This window comes from Podarcis raffonei, chromosome 9 (genome assembly GCF_027172205.1).
Source record: "Podarcis raffonei isolate rPodRaf1 chromosome 9, rPodRaf1.pri, whole genome shotgun sequence".
NCBI lineage: Eukaryota > Metazoa > Chordata > Lepidosauria > Squamata > Lacertidae > Podarcis > Podarcis raffonei.
The window spans coordinates 44,922,305-44,942,302 of NC_070610.1; the positions used below are offsets into that span (position 1 = coordinate 44,922,305).

The following is a 19,998-nucleotide window of genomic DNA, read 5'->3' on the forward strand; positions in this document are numbered from 1 at the left end:
TTGGGAAATATGGAAGTGAATAACTTTGGTAAGGAAACATTTAAACTGAGTTTTGAAACCAATCCAGGTTGTTCAACTGCATTCCCCAGTGGGCATTGGACTATATAGTATATCAGAAAACCACAACACCATTTGGCACAAGTTGCCTTGTCTACTAAACCACCCCTAGGCTTGAAAGCAGTGTTGTAGACAAGGTTTGGAACTATGTTACTGGATCTGTCTTTGGCCTGTTGGCTGAGAAGATTTGTGGTTTGAAGAATCTAAGTTTTTGCTAGAATCTAAGTTATAGTTCTTCACATCACCTAGGTGTTCCATGTCTGCCTATGATTAGCCCCTTGCTTCACAATAGAACACAACAGAAAGCTTGTGAAAGCTTCAGAAGTTCCAAAGCTAATTTTTGTTTTGCTGTTGTGAAGTGGAATACTTAATCTCATATTAGTAGTTCATTTTCAGAAGAATGTGAAACTTGTTCTTTTCAAATTTATCTGTTTATTGAGTGCTCACTTTGATTTGTTTCCACAAATCAGTTTGTGACACTCACTGTTTATTGAGAATTCATTTCTTTGCATGGAGGTTATATCAGATTGCACCAAGCAATTGCTGGCCCATACTTATCTGTTCACTTTTCTGTTCTGCAGAAAGCCTGGGTTTCTTTCAGAGATGAGGGGGCAGATTTGATGCAGGAGAGTGACAAATACTTGCAATTTTGCACAACCTAAATGTGCAAGTATGTGATTATATTCCACCTGCAAAACAGTGACAGGCGAAAAGCAACTTCACTGATGAAACCTATCAAAATTTAATTTTTCTTCTTCTTCTCCCCCCTTCCCCTAGTCCTATGCCTGCTTGGCATTCCCTGCTCCTTTTTTCTTTTATCTTCCCTCAAATAATTGAGGCTCAAAGTATTGGCCTTCACTGCTGAATGAATGAATGTGTATTATTATGGCCAAACAGCCAGCATACTAAAACCAGAATTTCTACATAGTTCTTTACAAAAACGATAAAAATGATCAGAGTGGAATTTAACAATCAATATACCAATTAATAAACTTAAAATGAGTATCCAATGAAATAGTGAAGCTTTGTGGTCTGTTCAGTCCAGTCTTTTAAGAGGATCATGTCAAGCGCATGATTAGGCAAAATCCACAATTGAGTTGCTGTTCTCAGTAGCTCTTATTTTACAATGTCACTGTTGTTTATGTTCTGCGAAACTTAATATTTAATCTAATATTTGTTAATAAACAACTATAAGTATCTAAATGCATTTTTATTCTACATCAAACAATTGTATTGTATTAGAGTGTTGTGATGATAATGGCAAGGTTGCAGGTTCAATGCCTTCAAGGGACAACTGCATATTCCTGCATTGCAGGGGGTTGGACTAGAATTAGATGATTCTCAGGGTCCCTTCTATGATTCTTGGAATGTACAGTGGTACCTCGGGTTACAGATGCTTCAGGTTACAGATGCTTCAGGTTACACACTCCGCTAACCCAGAAATAGTGCTTCAGGTTAAGAACTTTGCTTCAGGATAAGAACAGAAATCGGGCTCTGGCGGTGCAGCAGCAGCAGGAGGCCCCATTAGCTAAAGTGGTGCTTCAGGTTAAGAACAGTTTCAGGTTAAGAACGGGCCTCCCAGATGAATTAAGTACTTAACCCGAGGTACCACTGTATTGTATTCTGATTTCTTCTTAGCACTTCAGGATTATTCGTTTTCAAATACCAGGTGTTGGTAAACAAAATATAATTATTCTGACAATTTGACTTGAAAAATCCATTCACTCTTCCTTCTGAAAGTTACCGTCTCCGTTCTTTGCCATCTATTGAAAGGTCATACATTTTTGCTCTGTTCATCTTGCAGTGTTATGAAAGGACTTTGCACTATAGGGAAAAAATGACATGTGCTGGGCACAGTCCTTCAGCTGAACAACTGGAACAATAAAGTAAGATATAAATAAGCTATCTTGGTCTGAACACTTTTGAGGGGGTAGCAGCCAGTTTCTGAGTGGTGCATTGAGTCACTCATTGTATAGACTGCTACACAGTTAGAACAACGCGTATCTGTGTGCAATGGGAGGTTTGTGTCATTTGTTTTGAGGCTTTCCTTATATCAGCTGACCCCAAGGGCAATCTACATTGCATTGAAACAATAAAACACAATAATAATAATATAACAAATACCACAAAACATTAAAACAATATCAAAACAGCAGAGTGTAAGAGAATTTTAAAATCCTGATCCACTTCAGTGTCTGACACAAAAGGATAATAGAGTAATAATAATAATAATAATAATTTATTATTTATACCCCGCCCATCTGGCTGGGCCTCCCCAGCCACTCTGGGCGGCTTCCATAAAAACCAAAAATACAGTAAAATATCACACGTTAAAAACTTCCCTGAACAGGGCTGCCTTAAGATGTCTTCTGAATGTCAGGTAGTTGTTTATCTCTTTGACATCTGCTGGAAGGGCATTCCACAGGGCGGGCGCCACTACCGAGAAGGCCCTCTGCCTGGTTCCCTGTAGCTTTGCTTCTCGCAATGAGGGAACCGCCAGAAGGCCCTCGGCGCTAGACCTCAGCGTCCGGGCAGAATGATGGGGGTGGAGACGCTCCTTCAGGTATACTGGACCGAGGCCGTTTAGGGCTTTAAAGGTCAGCACCAACACTTTGAATTGTGCTCGGAAACGTACTGGGAGCCAATGTAGGTCTTTCAAGACCGGTGTTATATGGTCTCGGCGGCCGCTCCCAGTCACCAGTCTAGCTGCTGCATTCTGGATTAGTTGTAGTTTCCGAGTCACCTTCAAAGGTAGCCCCACGTAGAGCGCATTGCAGTAATCCAAGCGGGAGATAACCAGAGCATGCACCACTCTGACGAGACAGTCCGCAGGCAGATAGGGTCTCAGCCTACGTACCAGATGGAGCTGGTAAACAGCTGCCCTGGACACAGATTTGACCTGTGCCTCCATGGACAGCTGTGAGTCCAAAATGACTCCCAAGTAGGTGCTTAGTGGGCTTCCTTGAAGAGCTGACAGAGATGGGAAGCCACAGGCAAGAGCACCCTCTCCCTGGGTGGTTATAACTCCTAACTAATGGAGAAGTATTCTATGGGCAGCCAAGGTATTGGGAAAGAAGAGGAAGAAATGTGGCTAACGTGCGACCCACACATCTACAAACTGCTCTAGTCCTGCCAGGCACCAAGCCTCAGGAGACCCAGCAAGGCAAATGAATGGAAGCCCATGAGTGAGATCCTACAAGTGGGATTTATAGGAGTGATCCCTGATCAGAATTCGAGCCCACTGTATTCCATTCTCCCCCACCCTGTGCCCTTTTCTTCTTTCTCTCCCTAGCAGTCTGCCAGTATTTGTCTACTGAGCATGCCCACTAAGTACTTTGGGATGTTTTCCCCCTTCTGTTCCCCCAATGATTGTTTGGTACATCTGTAAACCTTGTGGTTCTTCCAAGCTTGCTGATATTCCCTGTTGAGTGTGGATGGTGCCATTTTGACTACATAGGCAGTGGAACTCGCAACCTGATCATTAGAAGTGAAGAGAATTGTGTCTTCCTAATCAGGGACTGAGTAAGCCTACTTGTTTTGCTTCCTGCCTATGAATTTGGGGGTGAATTGGAGCATGTAGTGTGAAGCAGAATGAAAACTACATTATGCATCACAAGTTGTGTACACTCCTGCTCCACGAGGCACTATTGGTTTGTGTTTTAATTCGACAGGATTAAGAAGGAAAATGGATCACTACATTTCTATCTCTTCTCCCTGAAAGTTTGCAGAGCATTTCCTTACCCCTTTTAGTCAGTTACCTTCTTTGGGAATATATCCAAATGATGTACAAATAAGGCTTTTCAAATGAGGGAGCTTATGACTGATTTGGACGGAGAGATTAGTTCCTTCCAAATGTTAGGTATATTAATTTTGGAAACTATATAAGCTCTTTTTATGCATGACACCTGGCAATATATAAATGTATATTTTTAGAGACAGATGTGCATATAAATCTGCATATCAGTTGAGTAGGATAAATGAACTTATGTCCAATAGAAGGGGGCATTTTTTAATTTTTATCAGTAAAGCATATTCATTTTATCTTGGCACCATACCAACAAGCACTAGAACTCAAATTTTCAAACTTTGCTCTAGAAAGCCTGCTCCCCTTGAATTGAACTTGAAAAATATGAGAGAGAGAGATGACAGAAAATATTTGTCAAGCTGTATAATTTGTTTTCGGGTGTTGCATTTGACTTTTTCTCAAAGGAAACCCATGGAAATTAATGTACCTAAGTTATTACGGTCATTATTAATTTCAGTGGATCTACTCTGAATAAAAGTTATTTGAATATGACCAGCTTTTTAGGCAGTCATAGCTGCTCCCAAAGAAACATGAGTACTATGGTTTGTAAAGAGTGCTGAGTGCTTCTAGGGGACCTTTATACCCCTCACAGAGCTATATTTCCCAGAGTTACCTAGGAGGAGGAATTGAGAACTGTAGCTTTCTGTGGGAAATGGGGGGCGTGTAACAACTCTCAGCACCCTTAACAAAGTACAGTTCCCAGGATTCCTTGAGAGAAGCCATGATTGTTTAAAGTGATATGATACTGCTTTAAATGTTTAGTGCAGGTTGGAGCCCTCATCTCTCTGTCTTTGTCTCCTGCTTTCCTGTGGCAACCAGATCTGGAGCAGCTAGATAAATGTACAAATGAAATACAGTCGTACCTTGGATCTCAAACGCCTTGGCTCCCAAACAAATCGTCTCCCGAACAATCGAAACCTGGAAGTGAAACCCGGAAATTTTGAACAATTTTCGGAAGCCAAACGTTCTGGTGTGGCTTCTGATTGGCTGAAGGACACCCCTGCAGCCAATTGGAAGCCGCGCCTTAGTTTTTGAACGGTTCCGGGGAGTTGAATGGACTCCTGGAATGCATTCTGGTCGAAAACCAAGGTACGAATGTAGAAGAATTACTTGTCCAGCATCCCATTTCCCATAGTAGTAAACCAGATACTTCCTGAGAAACCCAGAAGCAAGTACTTTGTGGTGTACTGCCTCTCAACTTGGAGGTTGCATATAGCCACTGTGACTAAATGCATAATGGACTTTTCTTCCTTGATTATTTCCAACCCTTTAGGAGACCTATTGCATTGTTATTTTATTTGCATATGTTATTGATACCTCACAAGAGCCTCTGAGCATAACACTTCTTCAATGCTTGTTTAAATTGTTTACTCCTTCTAATGGGGAGAAAGGGGATTTCCTTACTTCAGCTCTACCAAGCTAGGGGAACAAGAGATTTTATCTGAGTTTGAAAGAGATGTATCACTCAGTATGGAGTGGCTAACCGCTAGCTTGGTTATTTGATTCATTCCAGAAAGTGGCTTGGTTTACGTTTTGTTCTGTTCATCACTGAATTGGCTACATTCCTCTCTCTCAGCTGCAGAAGGAACTTGAAACACTTAATGTAATTTTTACTGCTGTGTATAATTGGTTGCATATGTCTTTCTTTGTTAAATGTCCAGTGGCCTTAATGTACTATTCACCACACAACAAGAACCATTTCAAAGATTATTTCCCTTGTGGTGGTATGCACTCCACAGGTAGCTACACTTTATACAGCTCAAGCATATTATGAGTTGCCATTTTTCTTCTTCTGCTATTTGCCATCTGTCTAATGCATAAGATAGAAAGCCAACCATAGGACTTAGTGTTTTCAAGAGGCACTTGGTGAGGTTCATATGGCTATTACCACTGTAAAGTGGGTAGAATACAGAAAAGGCATGGCACCTGTATACATGGATTATGCTTTAGCAGCAGCTGCTAAACAAGTTGAAAGCCAGATTCCATGAATCACTCAAAAGCTATGTATTCAATGCTTTTTTCTGGGGGGGTGCAGGGGTACGCATACCCCTAAACATTTTGTGAATCTACGTTGAATTATGGTGCTGGAGGAGACTCTTGAGAGTCCCATGGACTGCAAGAAGATCAAACGTTTCCATTCTTAAGGAAATCAGCTCTGAGTGCTCACTGGAAGGACAGATCGTGAAGCTGAGGCTCCAATACTTTGGCCACCTCATGAGAAGAGAAGACTCCCTGGGAAAGATTGATGGCAAAGAAGGGGACGACAGAGGACGAGATGGTTGGACAGTTTCTCGAAGCTATGAACGTGAGTTTGACTAAGCGGGAGGCAGTGGAAGACAGGAGTGCCTGGCGTGCTCTGGTCCAGGGGGTCACGAAGAGTTGGACACGACTAAATGACTAAACAACAACAATTTCAATATGAATAGGAAAATGAGAGTACCCCTAAATATTTTTTTTTAGAAAAAAAGCACTGTATGTATTCATCAGAACTTATTCTCAAATAAGAATAGGTGGTATAAGATTGTGGCTGTGATTTAACAATACTGATCACATTAAGTCTGTAGGGTTGGGGGTTTTTTTGCATTTTTGTTTTATTGTTCCTAGATTAGTCTTGCGGGTGCAATTGAAAACCTTGCTCCTTCATATTCATTGCATTTATTCCTCTTTTATTGAGATCTCATAAAACACCACATTTAGAAGAACATGGGGAAGCCTCAGTTGCTCACCATCCTGCATAACACTGCTGTCACCAGCAAAACTGTTCCCTGTCTTCCATCTGTTGCATCTTCTCTCCAACTCCCTATGGAGGTGTCATTGTTCAGAGTAGCAGGATTAGGCAAAGGCCCAATCAGCATAATGTTAAGGGGTGGAGAAAGCAGATACAAATGATGTATGGAGCTCATACAGAAAGACCACCTGCAGTTATCAGCAACAGAAATAGTGTTTGATAATTATTCTAAATGTTCCAGTGGCAACCTCAAGTGTGATCCTTAGTTAACAATTCTTCAGTATTGTTGTGACACTGAATAATAATATCAACAGGACATTTTGACAGAGTGATAACTTCAAATAGTTATGTCTTTTGTTGTTCTTGCTGCTGCTGCTTGATAATGGCTGGGAAATGGTGGTTGTGGAGAGTGTTTCTAATTCATGTATTATTTAAACTTAGGAAAGATGCCCATAACATTTTACTAGATTAATTAATTTTTCAATTTTAATCACCTTCCTCAATTAAGTTGTATGTCTGTGCAATTAAATATTGCATTGTTTGATTAATAAAAAAACACAGCTTCATTATATTGAAAAAAAACTACTATTTCTGCTAACATTATTAATATGGAGAAGACATCCATTAGCAAATATTTAGGTTTTTTTGTTTTTGTTTTTAAAAAATGCTACATGATCTATAATTAAGGTTGGTGTGTTATGCATCGGTGAGTGTTTCCTGCCTAGATTTGCTGAGCGCATCCCTAATGAGCTTCTGTATGGAATGAGTAATGTTGTGACTGCACATTAATTAATGTATTTTCACAGCCAAAATAAATGTTCCATGTAGCTTCAAGTGTAAAAATTCACAGTTTGTCCTACAGTTTATAGTTCACTTTCCCTCATAATACAAAAAGGTGTAGGGCTTTTTAAAATACATGGCTCCTGGTTTTTTGCACTTTTAAGGCAGCCCTGAAAGCTCTTCCTTCCTGGGGTGGGTGATGTGAGAGCCAGCTGGAAGCCCAAGCTACTGGTATGGAGATCTCTTGTCCTGTGACTGAAATATTGGGGTTTGCAGGAACAGCAGATTCTTCAAGGTCATCTGTGATGCTGGAGTGTGCTTCTGCTCCTCTGAGAAGGAGGAGAACCCAAGTTCTAGATCTGAGCAGAGCTGAACCCATAAAGAGGCCCACATCCACACCCTACTGATATTTGAAGTTAAGTCTGAAGGTGTCAGGAAAGAAGACTTTCTTGCTATATGAAATGCTCTCCCCATAGAAGCTTGCCTGTCTTTATTTCTAAAGGGTGGGATATAAATGCTCTAATAACTGCATATCTTTTTGGCACGAGGTGAAGACTTTCTAAAAATTTGCCCAGGCGTATCAGCATGTTTTATAACTGATTTTGTTTTTACGGCTCTGCTGGATTTCATGACTGCTGCTTCTGTGGTTTTAATATCTTATATGGAGTTTTATTGTACATGTAACAGTTTTTATTTTATTGTATACATTTCTTTCCTGCTCTTCAGTCCCAGAGGTTTCCTAGGTTAGCTCATAAGTAATCAATCAATAAAGCAGCCAAGTAAGATCAGAAGCAAGTTACCTTTAAAAAGTGCAACAGCAAAATAGATGGGAAAAGACTGAGGCTTATGCAAGATTAAAACATATATTGAAAGAGCATTTTTAAGGCATGGACAAATACGAAAAAGCTATTTGCTTGTCACCTAAAGGACTTGGGATTTGGTTTCAGGGAAGCGTCCCTTAGGAGGGCATTCTGAGCATAAACTTTCCTTCAAGCTTTAAACAAAATCTAGTAACTGCTTGCGGAATTGTAATAGGGGGATTTGAAACTGCTTTATGAGATAATCTTGGTGGCCAAATTTTGCTTCACTGTTGAGGTGCATACCAAGGTGCCACAGGTGAGGTGAGGAAGGCATTTTCACTCAGGTTAGAAAGGAATCTGATCCCTTCCAACCCCCAACTCTTTTACTTGATCTGCTTTTATTAATTGTTTTATTTATTCAGGAACTTGCTTTCATGAGGTAGTTTGTTTACTTGAACATGCTTGTATTTGGAATTGGGCTGCCAGGCCACACCTTCTGTGTGCCCACAGAAGTGCCCCTGTTTCCATCTGTTAAATGCTGGAGGGTATGGAAAAAAGGAGGCCATATAGTGTAGCTTAACTGGGATAGGAGAAAGCAGAAGTGTTGGGGAGGGTGTGGGAAAGAGAGAGACCAACAAGAACAACTAGAGAACAGCAAGAAACTCCATCAGAAGTTTTGGGTTATTTTGGATTGGGGATAGGGCTCAGAAAAAGGAAATCCCGAATTTATATTGTGTTTTTCATTTCCTCTCAAGCTCTGTTCTGGCCACTCAACTTTTACATTTCAATGTAAACGGAACCTTTCTCCCATTCCTCTGATAGCTTTGTTAAAAATAAATGAGTCTGAAATGTGGAGCATACATATATTCTGTATGTACCTTCTGTTGTAATCCACTCTGATTCACATCATATTCTCAACTATAATTATGTAATAGTTTAGCACTCATCAGTTTTACACATACTAAATAATAACAGATGGTTCTAGATGGCTGGCACTTAGTCAGACGCATGAAGAGTCACTAAATGATGTTAAATGCCAATGTTTCCTAACAATTTTATTTCACTTTTGCACGTTCTTTAACACCAGATATTTTTTTTTCCAGAAAGAGTTCAGGAAATTGTGGCATAGGCCTTTTCTCTATATTAATTGGTTCAGTTGCATTTCTGCAAAAATAATTTCCATACCATTTACTCTGATATATTAATTGTCTTTTGATGAGAGGCTTAAACTGATTAAAGAAATTCCAGTTGATTTAATATCAATTTTAATTTTAATTAAACCTGTATATATGTACATTTATTTATTTATTTATTTATTTTTGTTAAAACAATAGCTTTAGATGGTGTATTTCCATGTTGCGTCAGATGAGATGCCCATTGTATTTTTAATAGGTGTGGCTGATTTTGTAAATGGCCTGATTTGACCCTACCTGAATTAAATCAATATTAAAAACTTAATACAGTGGCACCTTGGTTCCCAAACTTAATCTATTCCGGAAGTCTTTTCCAAAACCAAAGCGTTCTAAAACCAAGGCATGGTTTCACATAGAAAGTAATGCAAAATGGATTAATCCATTCCAGACTTTTAAAAACAACCCTAAAACAGCAATTTAACATGAATTTTACTAATGAGGCCATTGATCCATAAAATGAAAGCGATAATCAATGTACTGTACTATAAAATAAATAAGACAGTAATGTAGATGATAAAAATTAAAATTATTATTTTTTTCTTATGTGCACTGATGATAGTCATTGTTTGCATGGGGGGGGGGCTTTTATCTATTTCTGCAGTCACACAATCAATCAATCAATCAATCAGTAGCTGAACCGAGTTCCACACAGTCACAAAAATGAAGTCACAAGCCACAGTCGCAAGTCAGTCCCATAAAAGCCACACAAACAAAAATGCAAAAAATAGCAAAAACAAAAGCTCCAAATATCACTCAGCAGCCGACTGACTCAACAGGAAGCCTCTGATTAGTAGCGGGGGACTTAATTTACAAACGGAACACACTCAAGGCAAAGTTCACAAACCGGAACACCTACTTCCAGGTTTGCAGCGTTCTATTTCCAAGTTGTTCATAAACTAAGCTGTTCTAAAACCAAGATACCACTGAATGAAGCTTTAACACTTGTTTAACTGCATTTGGTTTCAAACATAGTTTAACCTGTGTTAAAGTTACAGATTGAACAGGGAAGTTTTTAATGTGACATTTTAGTGTATTTTTCATCTTTGTTGGAAGGCGCCCAGAGTGGCAGGGGAAACCCAGCCAGATGGGCGGGGTACAAATAATAAATTATTATTATTAGTATAGTTATTTTAACTGGGATAGGAGAGGGCAGAAGTGTTGTTTGTTCGTTGATCCCAATACAGTATGAAATCTTAGCAACACCCAAGCAGGCTCTTTTTGTTCATCCTAATGTTTCCTGTCTTATATATCAATATCCTATGTCATAGACTTATTTCCTAAAATGAATTCTTTATATAGCAAAACCGTATTTAAATCCCCCCACCCTTCTTAAACTTATTGCAGGATTTCCAGAACTTCTTGGCAGCCACACATAACTGCAAGGTTTTCCTTTATTTATAAAATTAAACCTTCCAAATGTTTGTGCATTAAAATAAGGTACAGTAATGAGAAGAGAAAGTGAAAACAAAAGCATCTAACATACATAGACTACAAATCTGCCTCTTGGGGGGAAATAGCATGGAAGTGGAACAAAATAAAAAATGCCAATGTAAGCATGCTTCTGTGACACAGACCATAGGTACTAGTAATGGTCAAATTAATCACCCCTCTTATATAATGCTAATATGGCCCAAGTTCTGTTTTGCTGCTGCGAATCAACAAAAGGGATGGGGGACTAACTATGGATTTTGGCCTTAAAATATCTCTTTCCTGGAAGGGAAAACGGTCAGTGGAACTCAAGTTTGGTCATTCAACAGTTTATGTTTCATATCTTGTTCATTTCCAATAAAAGAAGAATCACTAGCTTCGCCAAAGAAATCAAGAAAAATATGTTTAGTGTAAAGCATATAGCAAAATGAAAAATTATACTTACCTATTTCAGATAAAATTTTGACAACCACTTGGGTCAGTTCTTCTTCATGGGGTAGACGTGCTTGAAGTAGATTAACCAATATACAGTCTTACCTTGGAAGTCAAACGGAATCCGTTCCAGAAGTCTGTTCAGCTTCCAAAATGTTCAGACACCAAAGTGTGGCTTCTGATTGGCTGCAGGAAGCTTCAGGAGCTTCCTGCAGCCAATTGGAAGCCCGTCGGACATTTGGGTTCCAAAGAATGTTCGCAAACCAGAACGTTCACTCCCAGGTTTGTGGTGTTCAGGAGCCAAAATGTTCAACTTGCAATGTGTTTGGGATCCAATGTACGACTGTATAGGCTACTAATTTGGACTGGTTATTTGAAGCATATATTTCCAGTCTTTAGCAAATTGCACTAGTTTACCAGTCCACTTTGTAGCACGATTCAAAGTGCATTTTCTTCCCTTTCAAGATCAAAACAGCTTAAGAGCCAGTATACTTTAAGGACCTCACATAAATGTTCCCAAGTCTTCCAGTTTTCCTGTATTCTAAGGTGAGTCCAATAACATCCAGGGAGATGGCCTTCTCAGTACCAATACCCCAGTTCTGGAGCAAACTCCCCAAGGAGGTTTGAATGCATTGAACTTGATACCTCTCTGTCTCCAGATGGAGAGCCTTTTTTATTTGCCCAATAATTTTTACAATCTCTTACCTCTTAGATATAATTTCAATCTGCCGATTTTGTTGTTGTGACTGACTGCCCTGTGGGTTTTATTCATTTCTATAAATTCAGATTTAATTTGCCATTTTTTAGCTCTGTAAACTGTTTTGGGGGAAAAGAAAGAAAGATAATACATTCATGTAGTAAATAAGTAAATAAACATGTAGGAATATGTTTGGATTCAGTTTCACCTTTTTTGTGCCGTGTTCTAGCATGAGATGTAAAACTGTTTTTATGTGAGTGGAAGAGCCTTTTCACATGGGGGAGCGCTCCTTTGGATCCAGTATCCCCCCCCCCATCAAGCATTAAATTTCAATGGATAGTGTAATTCTTAGTAGGAGTAACTCCAATTAGAAACAGTCTTTCCCTTCTATAGAGTATATAAATATTGGAAAAATATAATCTGTTTTGTGAGGCTACTGGCAAAGTTGAGACATAAATACCAGCACTACTACGGCAGCATTTTGCCATTCTTTACAGAGAGATGCCAGCTAAAAGCCAAATCATTCTGCATTCTAGCAGAGGTGACTTGAGGGAATAGGTTCAGTTGCAATTGGCTGTTTTCCATTCTGCATAAATTCAGCCTGCTTCTCCATTCAGGAATCACTTTAAAGACAACTGCTTTAACTATTAACTGTTTAAGTCTGTGCTCATTTGGAGGGTGCAGGTAGAAATAGGAATGATATTAAAACCAATAATTTCAAACCAGCAATTTTGCCGTTTTAAATTGGAAAAATGGGAGGAAGCAGAATTTATACAAAGGTATATGTGGTAGAATATATAACTGCCTGAAGTCACATGCACCAATTAGTATTAAAGAATGGATGCTACATTACTAACAACTACAGATTGGTGGATGGGTATAATTAGGCCCATCAGTCTGTTTTGGCCACACCCGCCTGCACTTTTCCTGACATCATATATGTTGAATTAGCCTTCCAGTCTGAATGCTTCCCATATGAGCCCCAAGCACACCGAGACATTAAATTTGAAAAGTATGAAAACCAAGTTTATTATAGGTAATACATGTTCCTAGTTCTCCCTTAATGAAGTTGGAGATGCAAAGAGCTATGCTTGATCTTTGATCTCTGTAGGAAAGAGAGATAAAATGAAGATGTATTCTGTCCAGAGATGAGAGTGAGAAGAAGGGGGAAGTAGGAAGTTAGGTCAGAATATCAGTCTAACACGTTAGGTCAGACAGACAGTACAGGCAGATTTGACATTCCTCTATGTTTGCTCCCTGTCCCCCACCCCACCCACACCATCAGCCTTAATACAAGCTGAGTTGCATCCCAACACTTCCAACATTATATGGCATCAGGAGGGAAGTAGATAAATATGCATCTCCCTGATAAAAGTCTGGTTTGTAGGCACAGTAGGATAGTAGCTTTGCCAACTAAAAGGTATACCTACGTCAGAGGTCCTTGGTACACTCACTGAAAACTGTGTTGGTGTAGATACGCAATTGGTGGTGTTTCTGCCAGAGTGAGGCTTGATCCAAGATGTGTTGGGGTGTTTCTAGGTGACCTTAAATCTGTTAGTTCCCTGGATCCCCAGATCAGGCCCCTTAACCATGCTATCCTGAAACTAGTACAGTGGAACCTTGGTTTTCCATCATCTTGGAAGTCGAACGTTTTGGCTTTCGAACACCGAAAACCCGGAAGTAACTGCTCCGGTTTTCGAATGATTTTCGGAAGCCAAATGTGCCACGTGGCTTCCGTTTTCAGTTTCCCTATTGTATTGAGGCTTCCATGTTGAGTTTTTGGTTTTCGAACGTTTTGGAAGTTGAACGGTCTTCCAGAACAGAATACGTTCATAAACCAAGGTTCTACTGTATAGTTGTTTTTTGTTAACCACTGGCAAATAAAAATACCTTCCAAAGCATTTAGTAAGAAACTCCAGTCAGACCTGTAAATGGTGCAGTGTTCACTTAGTTTCCCCCTCAAAAAACCAAGCCTTATGCTGCCTCTTGTTGAAGATAGAAACTCCTGAGATCTCAGGTGCTTGCAGTATGGTAGTGAGAGGCTACAAAATCTTTGTGTTCTTTTTTTGCAGATTTAGGGTGGGAGGGTCCCATTCAAAACTAAAAAAACCCCCATGCCTGTGGATTAATAGTTGGCTCTCACCATCTTTTAGCTGAGGATCCTGAATAGCATAGTTTTGATAGTGCTATGGGAATTTGCTAAAATTTCATAGTGTAAAAGTCTAAATAGCCTTTTTTCACAGCAGTGGAGAAAACTGTTGACAATGTGACATCCCTATTAAAATGTGTGTTGAATAGGGCTCTATTTTCCTTTTCCTTTTTTCTTAAAGGAAGTATAGAAATATTTTGCTTTCCACAGAGTGATTTGGTGACAGCTTTCTTTTCTCTGTCATCTTCCTCAGGGGATGAAAACTGGCTAGATCTTTCATTTTTGCATGAAAATAACTTTATCTTTTAAACATTGAATTCAAAAGTCCTTTTGTCTGGTTTTTGTGAATACCAGCTTTAATGGATGATTATGTAGAATGTGTCTGCTAGGCACAAAATTGCTCAAAGTGAAAATAATCTGGGATTTTGTCTCCTAAATGCTCCCTCAGCATCCTGAGAACTTTAAAACAGCCATATTTGATCAGACAAAGGATCTTCCTGCTCAAATATCACTTTTTCAAAAGTGGCCAACCAGATGATTTAAAGAAGCCCACATGTAAGACAAGGAGACAATAGCCAATCCATGTTTGTTCACCAAAATACTGTAATCAGTGGCATACTATATCTGATGCTGGATGTTTGATTTAGCTCCTAGGCTGTGAGAGAACTGGCCTCCCATGAATTTGTCTAATATGACTTCAGCTAAAGGGAAGATCTAATATTTGGCCTCCCCAAAGGGAGTCCAGTGAAGTTTGGAGTAAATTTGGGAGTCTGGATTTTGTCAAAGGAATGAGGGAACTTGGGAGGGTTAGGTTGGGTTTGAATGGGCTTCTGGTCTTTCCAAATGTGGAGTGTGACAAATGAGGTTTGTATAGGCATTTGGTTTCCTCCAAAGGAACATGGTTACTCTTGGTGTGCATGTAGACACCTGACTTTGGTCAAAGGGTGGACTGGCAGTCAGGAGTAAAATGGGTACCTAAGTAACAGGTACCCAAAGTAACAGGGTTCAATTTACTTTGTGCAGATAACCCATGAAGCTAACAGTCTTTCAAACATACTTCTCTAAAGATCAAATTATAACTCAGGCCTGGAGACTAATGATTACATATATCATGAATAACCTCTATCAGAATTTTATGAATCTTTGTTAAGTAGCATTCCCTTTTCTGAGCTTATTATGATAATTCTTATCATCCAAAAAAAGTGTGAGGCAAATCAAAGTGAGTTTTCAGGGGTTAAGCGGGAGGAACAAATGATGTGCACAGTGGGAGAAAGATGGCAAAAAAGAAAGCTGAGAAGGAATCACCGTGAAGGAAAACGGATGGGATGGTTTTAGTATTTATGACATGAAATCCATCCTTGGAAAACATGGTCCATGAAAGGTTTTACCACATTAGGATACCAAAATACCCTGTATTTGTTTTTGGTGCTACGAACTAACATGGCTAGCCCTTCTGGAAATGATTGTATATTTGCTATTCATACCTTCTTCAGGGGTTACTTTTTAGCTGCTGCAAAATACAAAAACAAAAAACAAAGGAGTCATTTTCAGGTTTTTCATCACATTGTGTTAGCAGTGGGTGGTATATAATATAAGTTATTGGAATAAAAAGACTTAAATCCATAGATTTCAATGGGTCACCCAGTGTGTCTAGATTTGTGCTTATTAGAAGAAACAGTGGAAAATGGCTAACTTTGGGCAATCAGGCTCATTTTTATAATAGGAACCTAGGAAGCTATCTAGTACTGAGTCAGATCTACTTGTCCATCTAACTCAGTGTTCTCTGCACTGACTGCTGACAGCTCTCCAGGGCTTCAGAGAGGAAGTCTCTCCCAACCCAACCTGGAGTTGCTAGGGATTGAATTTAGAACCTTCTGCATGCAACGCTGATGCCAGACTACTGAGCTACAGCCTTTGCCTATACTTTATTGCAATTTAGGAATACTTTTTTTAAAAAAAACCTGACTTTGTATTTTCATAATCTATTTCATAAGAGAATAGGTTGACTAAGCATGTTCTAGAAAGGATAGTGAGCTGACTGTTTCTTAATACTGACAGAAAAGCATCAACATTTTTCTGTTCCTCTAGCTGTCAGATTATCTGTTCAGCTTGTAGAAAGAGGAGATTATCTTTTTTAAAAAATGGTGCGCAATCAGAAATAGTAAACGTTTGCTAAGCCCTGCTGTCTTTCCATTTATGCAACATTAGCTAATTTTGTCACTTCCTTCTAGGACAAAAGGGGTACTAAACAATCTCAGAAGTTTATTGTTAATTCACATCCAGTGTGTGTAGTGGAATTTTTGAGAAGTGGAATTTTGCTTCAGGACACCCATTTAGGCTGCATTTTTGACATTTCCTGTGGTGGAAGTTCAATAAGGAGGGTGCCTGTCTGAACTCAGCTGACCTTATTTCCATAAAATTGTGTCCAAAATACTAAATTCATGGTTCCTGATGTATCCAAGCTGAGCATCCAAAAGTCAAAGGAGACTGCTAGCAGTGTCTCCTGCAAAGACCTCCATTATCAGGGATATAAGAGAGCACGAATTATTTACTGTCGAAAGTATTAGTGGTAGAGATGTATGACCATTCACCACCATCATCATCATCATCACCACCATCATTTTGCGTCATGTTATAGGTGTGTTATTAGCTTCTTAAGTAAAGGCCCTGAAGGCTGAAAAGGACTTTGTGGTTGAAAAGCTATGTTTCTTTCACCACTAACAGTTTTTATAAAAGTGTACTGTCATGTAATAAACATGAATGGTCCCATATACCAGCTTTTGAAAAATTCAGAGAGAGAGACAAAAAGTTCATAGTTGTATCTCCTTTTCTACCACATGGCATTAACAGTGACAGACTTAGAGATTACCTGAAGAATAATAAAATGTACAAGGGGCAGTAAAGAAGCTCTGTGTTAAAAAAGTCTTCTGCAATTTAATTTAACTATTCTCCATCAATTACTGGGGGGGGGGATTATCAAAGGGAAGAGAGAAAGTTCTCTTGAAATTATAATCAGCAGAGTACAGGGTTTGGGGTTGTTTGTTTTTGTTTTTGTTTTGCTGTGATCACCTTCTTTTTGAGGTGCCCGAAGGCTGTTTGCAAGTATTCTTTCTTTCATTCTCCAAATCATCTCACCAGCGGCCTGCATTTTTCAGTCGTCTTGAGTGCCTGCACTTCCTGGAGAAGACAACATAAGGCTGTTCCCTTCACTGGCCCAGCTTTGTATCCCCCTTGAGTTTTTGCCTTGCTGAATTGTGTCATTGAGGTTGATAATGCCCTTTGCTTACCTGAATGAAGGATGGAGAGGGATGTGTGACAGTGTGTATAGAAACTAGCCTGCTGTACAAAAGGCAGAAGTTACATTTGTTGTGTTCTGGCCCTGCCTGCCACTCACCTGTGGCCCCCCAGAATGTTGCCAAGAAGGGAATTCAACCCCTGGGCTCAAAAGGGTTTACCACTCCTGGTCTGTGATTTTCAAATATCATAAGCACGGCTAGCCATTCTGTGGTACTGGGATATGCAGCAGCCATGTACATACAGGAGTTGACCCTGCCATAGAGTCCAGCTTACGCTCTTCCTTGCCTCTCCTGTGTTCTACATTTCTTTCCTCTTAAGTTCAGTAGACTAGAGACAAAACCAAATCAAAGGAAATTAAATGTTCATCATTCCATGAACTAAACTGTCATACTTTGGATGGCTACGATTTGCTAAGCACTTGCTAAAATGATTGGAAGCCATTTTCAAATGTGCTGACGATTTAATATCAAGTGAGTGTCAGAATTTTCAGGTTGTTGCTTTGCAAGTAGATTTGGGTTGGAATCCAAACAAACAGAAAATTGTGAAGATTAGTTTTTTTCCAAAATGGATACCCGAAAATGTCTTAGAATGTAGGAGGAAGCATATCCTAGTACAATAAAAGCCCCACTTTCTTTTTCTAGGTCCGCACCAGCATTCTGGCAGAACAGAAAGAGCCAAGGACAGATACTGGGGTAAGTATTAATTTCATTGATGAATATACATCATAATACTTAGTATACATTTTGTTTTTATAGGTCTTTGCGTTCAACATTATGCTCACCAGAAGTTTATGACCTTCCTTTGTATATGCAAATTCTGCAAAATATCTCCTTGTCCATAAAACTGAAGACATAGCAGTTCTTTGTTTTAGGATTTGTACAAAAGGTATATACACTATCTGTAGGAATTGTTGGTAAGTGGGTATAGTATGGAAATGCTTTGTTTTGTTTTTGTTTTTAAAAAATTCAATTAATAATATTCCAATTGGTAACAAATCAAATCATAATACAAACAATAAAGCATTCCAAATTAAATAAAATTTCAATGGGGCTTCCCATGTTCTGGATGTCGGGAGAGAGTCTCTTTCACTAGTTCCTGCATTCTTCTCTCTTGTTAGGAAATGCTTTCTTAAATGAACAAGGCAAAATTAAATTACTTATTTTATTTAATAATGTTCCTAAAACTAATTATTCTGAAGCTGGACATTAGGTTATTGCCATACCTTTCAATATAGGTTAAAAAGTTCAGTCTAACCCTTTGAGATTATTTCAAGAATAAATTCTGCCAATATATTTGGTGTTTGTTTGTTTTTTGCTCCTGAACTTCACCCACCAAAAGTATTGCTGGGTTTTTTAGAATATTATTTATAGTATGCTGTGCCCCAGGCTTCCTTCCCACTCCCTTTTTGTAGGTAAGATCTTGGTTAGTTGGTTTATAGACCACACTTTCGTAAAAGTGCAACAAGGCAGTAAAATACAACAGCAACAACCCCCCTCCACAAAATTAAGATAAAATAAAGAAAAATACCAATTAAAGAATTAATAGATACTGATTGGTAAAAAGAAATTCACATTTCAAAAGCTGTCTGAATAATATAGTTTTCAAAAGGCACCTGAAAGAAGAAAGAGATTATTCTTTTTAAAATATTAGCTGATCCTAAATTGCTACCTTATTATCCATAGTTTATTAGGGTGTTCACATTGGAACAATGCAATACCTTAGGGCTTGTCTGCTCTTCCACTTGTCCCATGCCTAGAAAGGGTCTGAGCAGTTTTCCCCTTGCCCCACTCCTTTCCCAGAGAAAACCCACTCTAGCTCAGAATCGGGATAAACAGCAATCTGCGGAAAACCAGATTGCCATTTGTTCAAACTGAGCAGTAAAGAACAGTTTTCCTTGGGGGGAACTAGTGGGAAAAGAGGAAGTGTGGATAAGCCCTATGTCTTCTTCTGACTCGGTGCCCTCCATCCCTTTTTCTAACTACAGTATTTTCATCTTTGATTAGCATGCTTTCTTAAATTTACTGAATCTCCTAAAAGCTGACATGGCCAACAGCCTGGAATCTTAGCTCCTCTTTCCACAAAGTTCTTTTGAAAAGGGCTTGAGTACTAATGGTAAATATCACATCGCTGCACATTCTTGGGGGGGTCGGGGGCAGTTCTGCCCATCAGAAGACATTAGTATGATTGCTTAATGTCATGGACTAGCTGGATACAGCAGAGTGGTGGGAACCCCCAGGGGAAGAAGAGCCAGGGGATTGGTGGTGAGACAATAATGTGTGGTCAGAGGGGAAAGACTGGGAGGAGGAGTTATTGGAAACTAAAGAGGCAACAGGGTTTAGTGAGCAGGAAGAGGCTGGGGCAGAGAGCAGTCCAGACTCAGAGGAGGGTGGGCCAGGAGGCAGAGATGAGGCAGACAGCTGAGGAAACCAGGGAGTCTCCTCTTGCTGTGACCCACTCCCCTCCCCGCTGGTCTCCCAGAACACAAAAAGGAATGAAGAGGGTAGAGCAATGAGATACAAGACAACAAAGCCTTTGGAAAGGAACTGCGGGAGGAACCCTAGAGAGCAGTGGGAATTTGGGGACCTACAATCCTTGCAGCTACCTCATTGGGGCAAGACCTACTGCTGCAACC

The 19,998-nt window shown here is 39.4% G+C and overlaps 1 protein-coding gene across 8 annotated transcripts in view; it reads left to right on the plus strand.

The window, feature by feature from the left end:
- The window catches only part of INPP4B (inositol polyphosphate-4-phosphatase type II B), a 270,717-nt gene that overhangs the window by 137,325 nt on the left and 113,394 nt on the right, over positions 1–19,998 (plus strand). For all 8 annotated transcript variants that reach the window (XM_053403297.1, XM_053403299.1, XM_053403298.1 and 5 more), the window contains one exon: positions 18,008–18,058. In XM_053403297.1, coding sequence (XP_053259272.1) covers positions 18,008–18,058 — 51 coding nt within the window. The remainder of the gene's footprint in view (positions 1–18,007; positions 18,059–19,998) is intronic.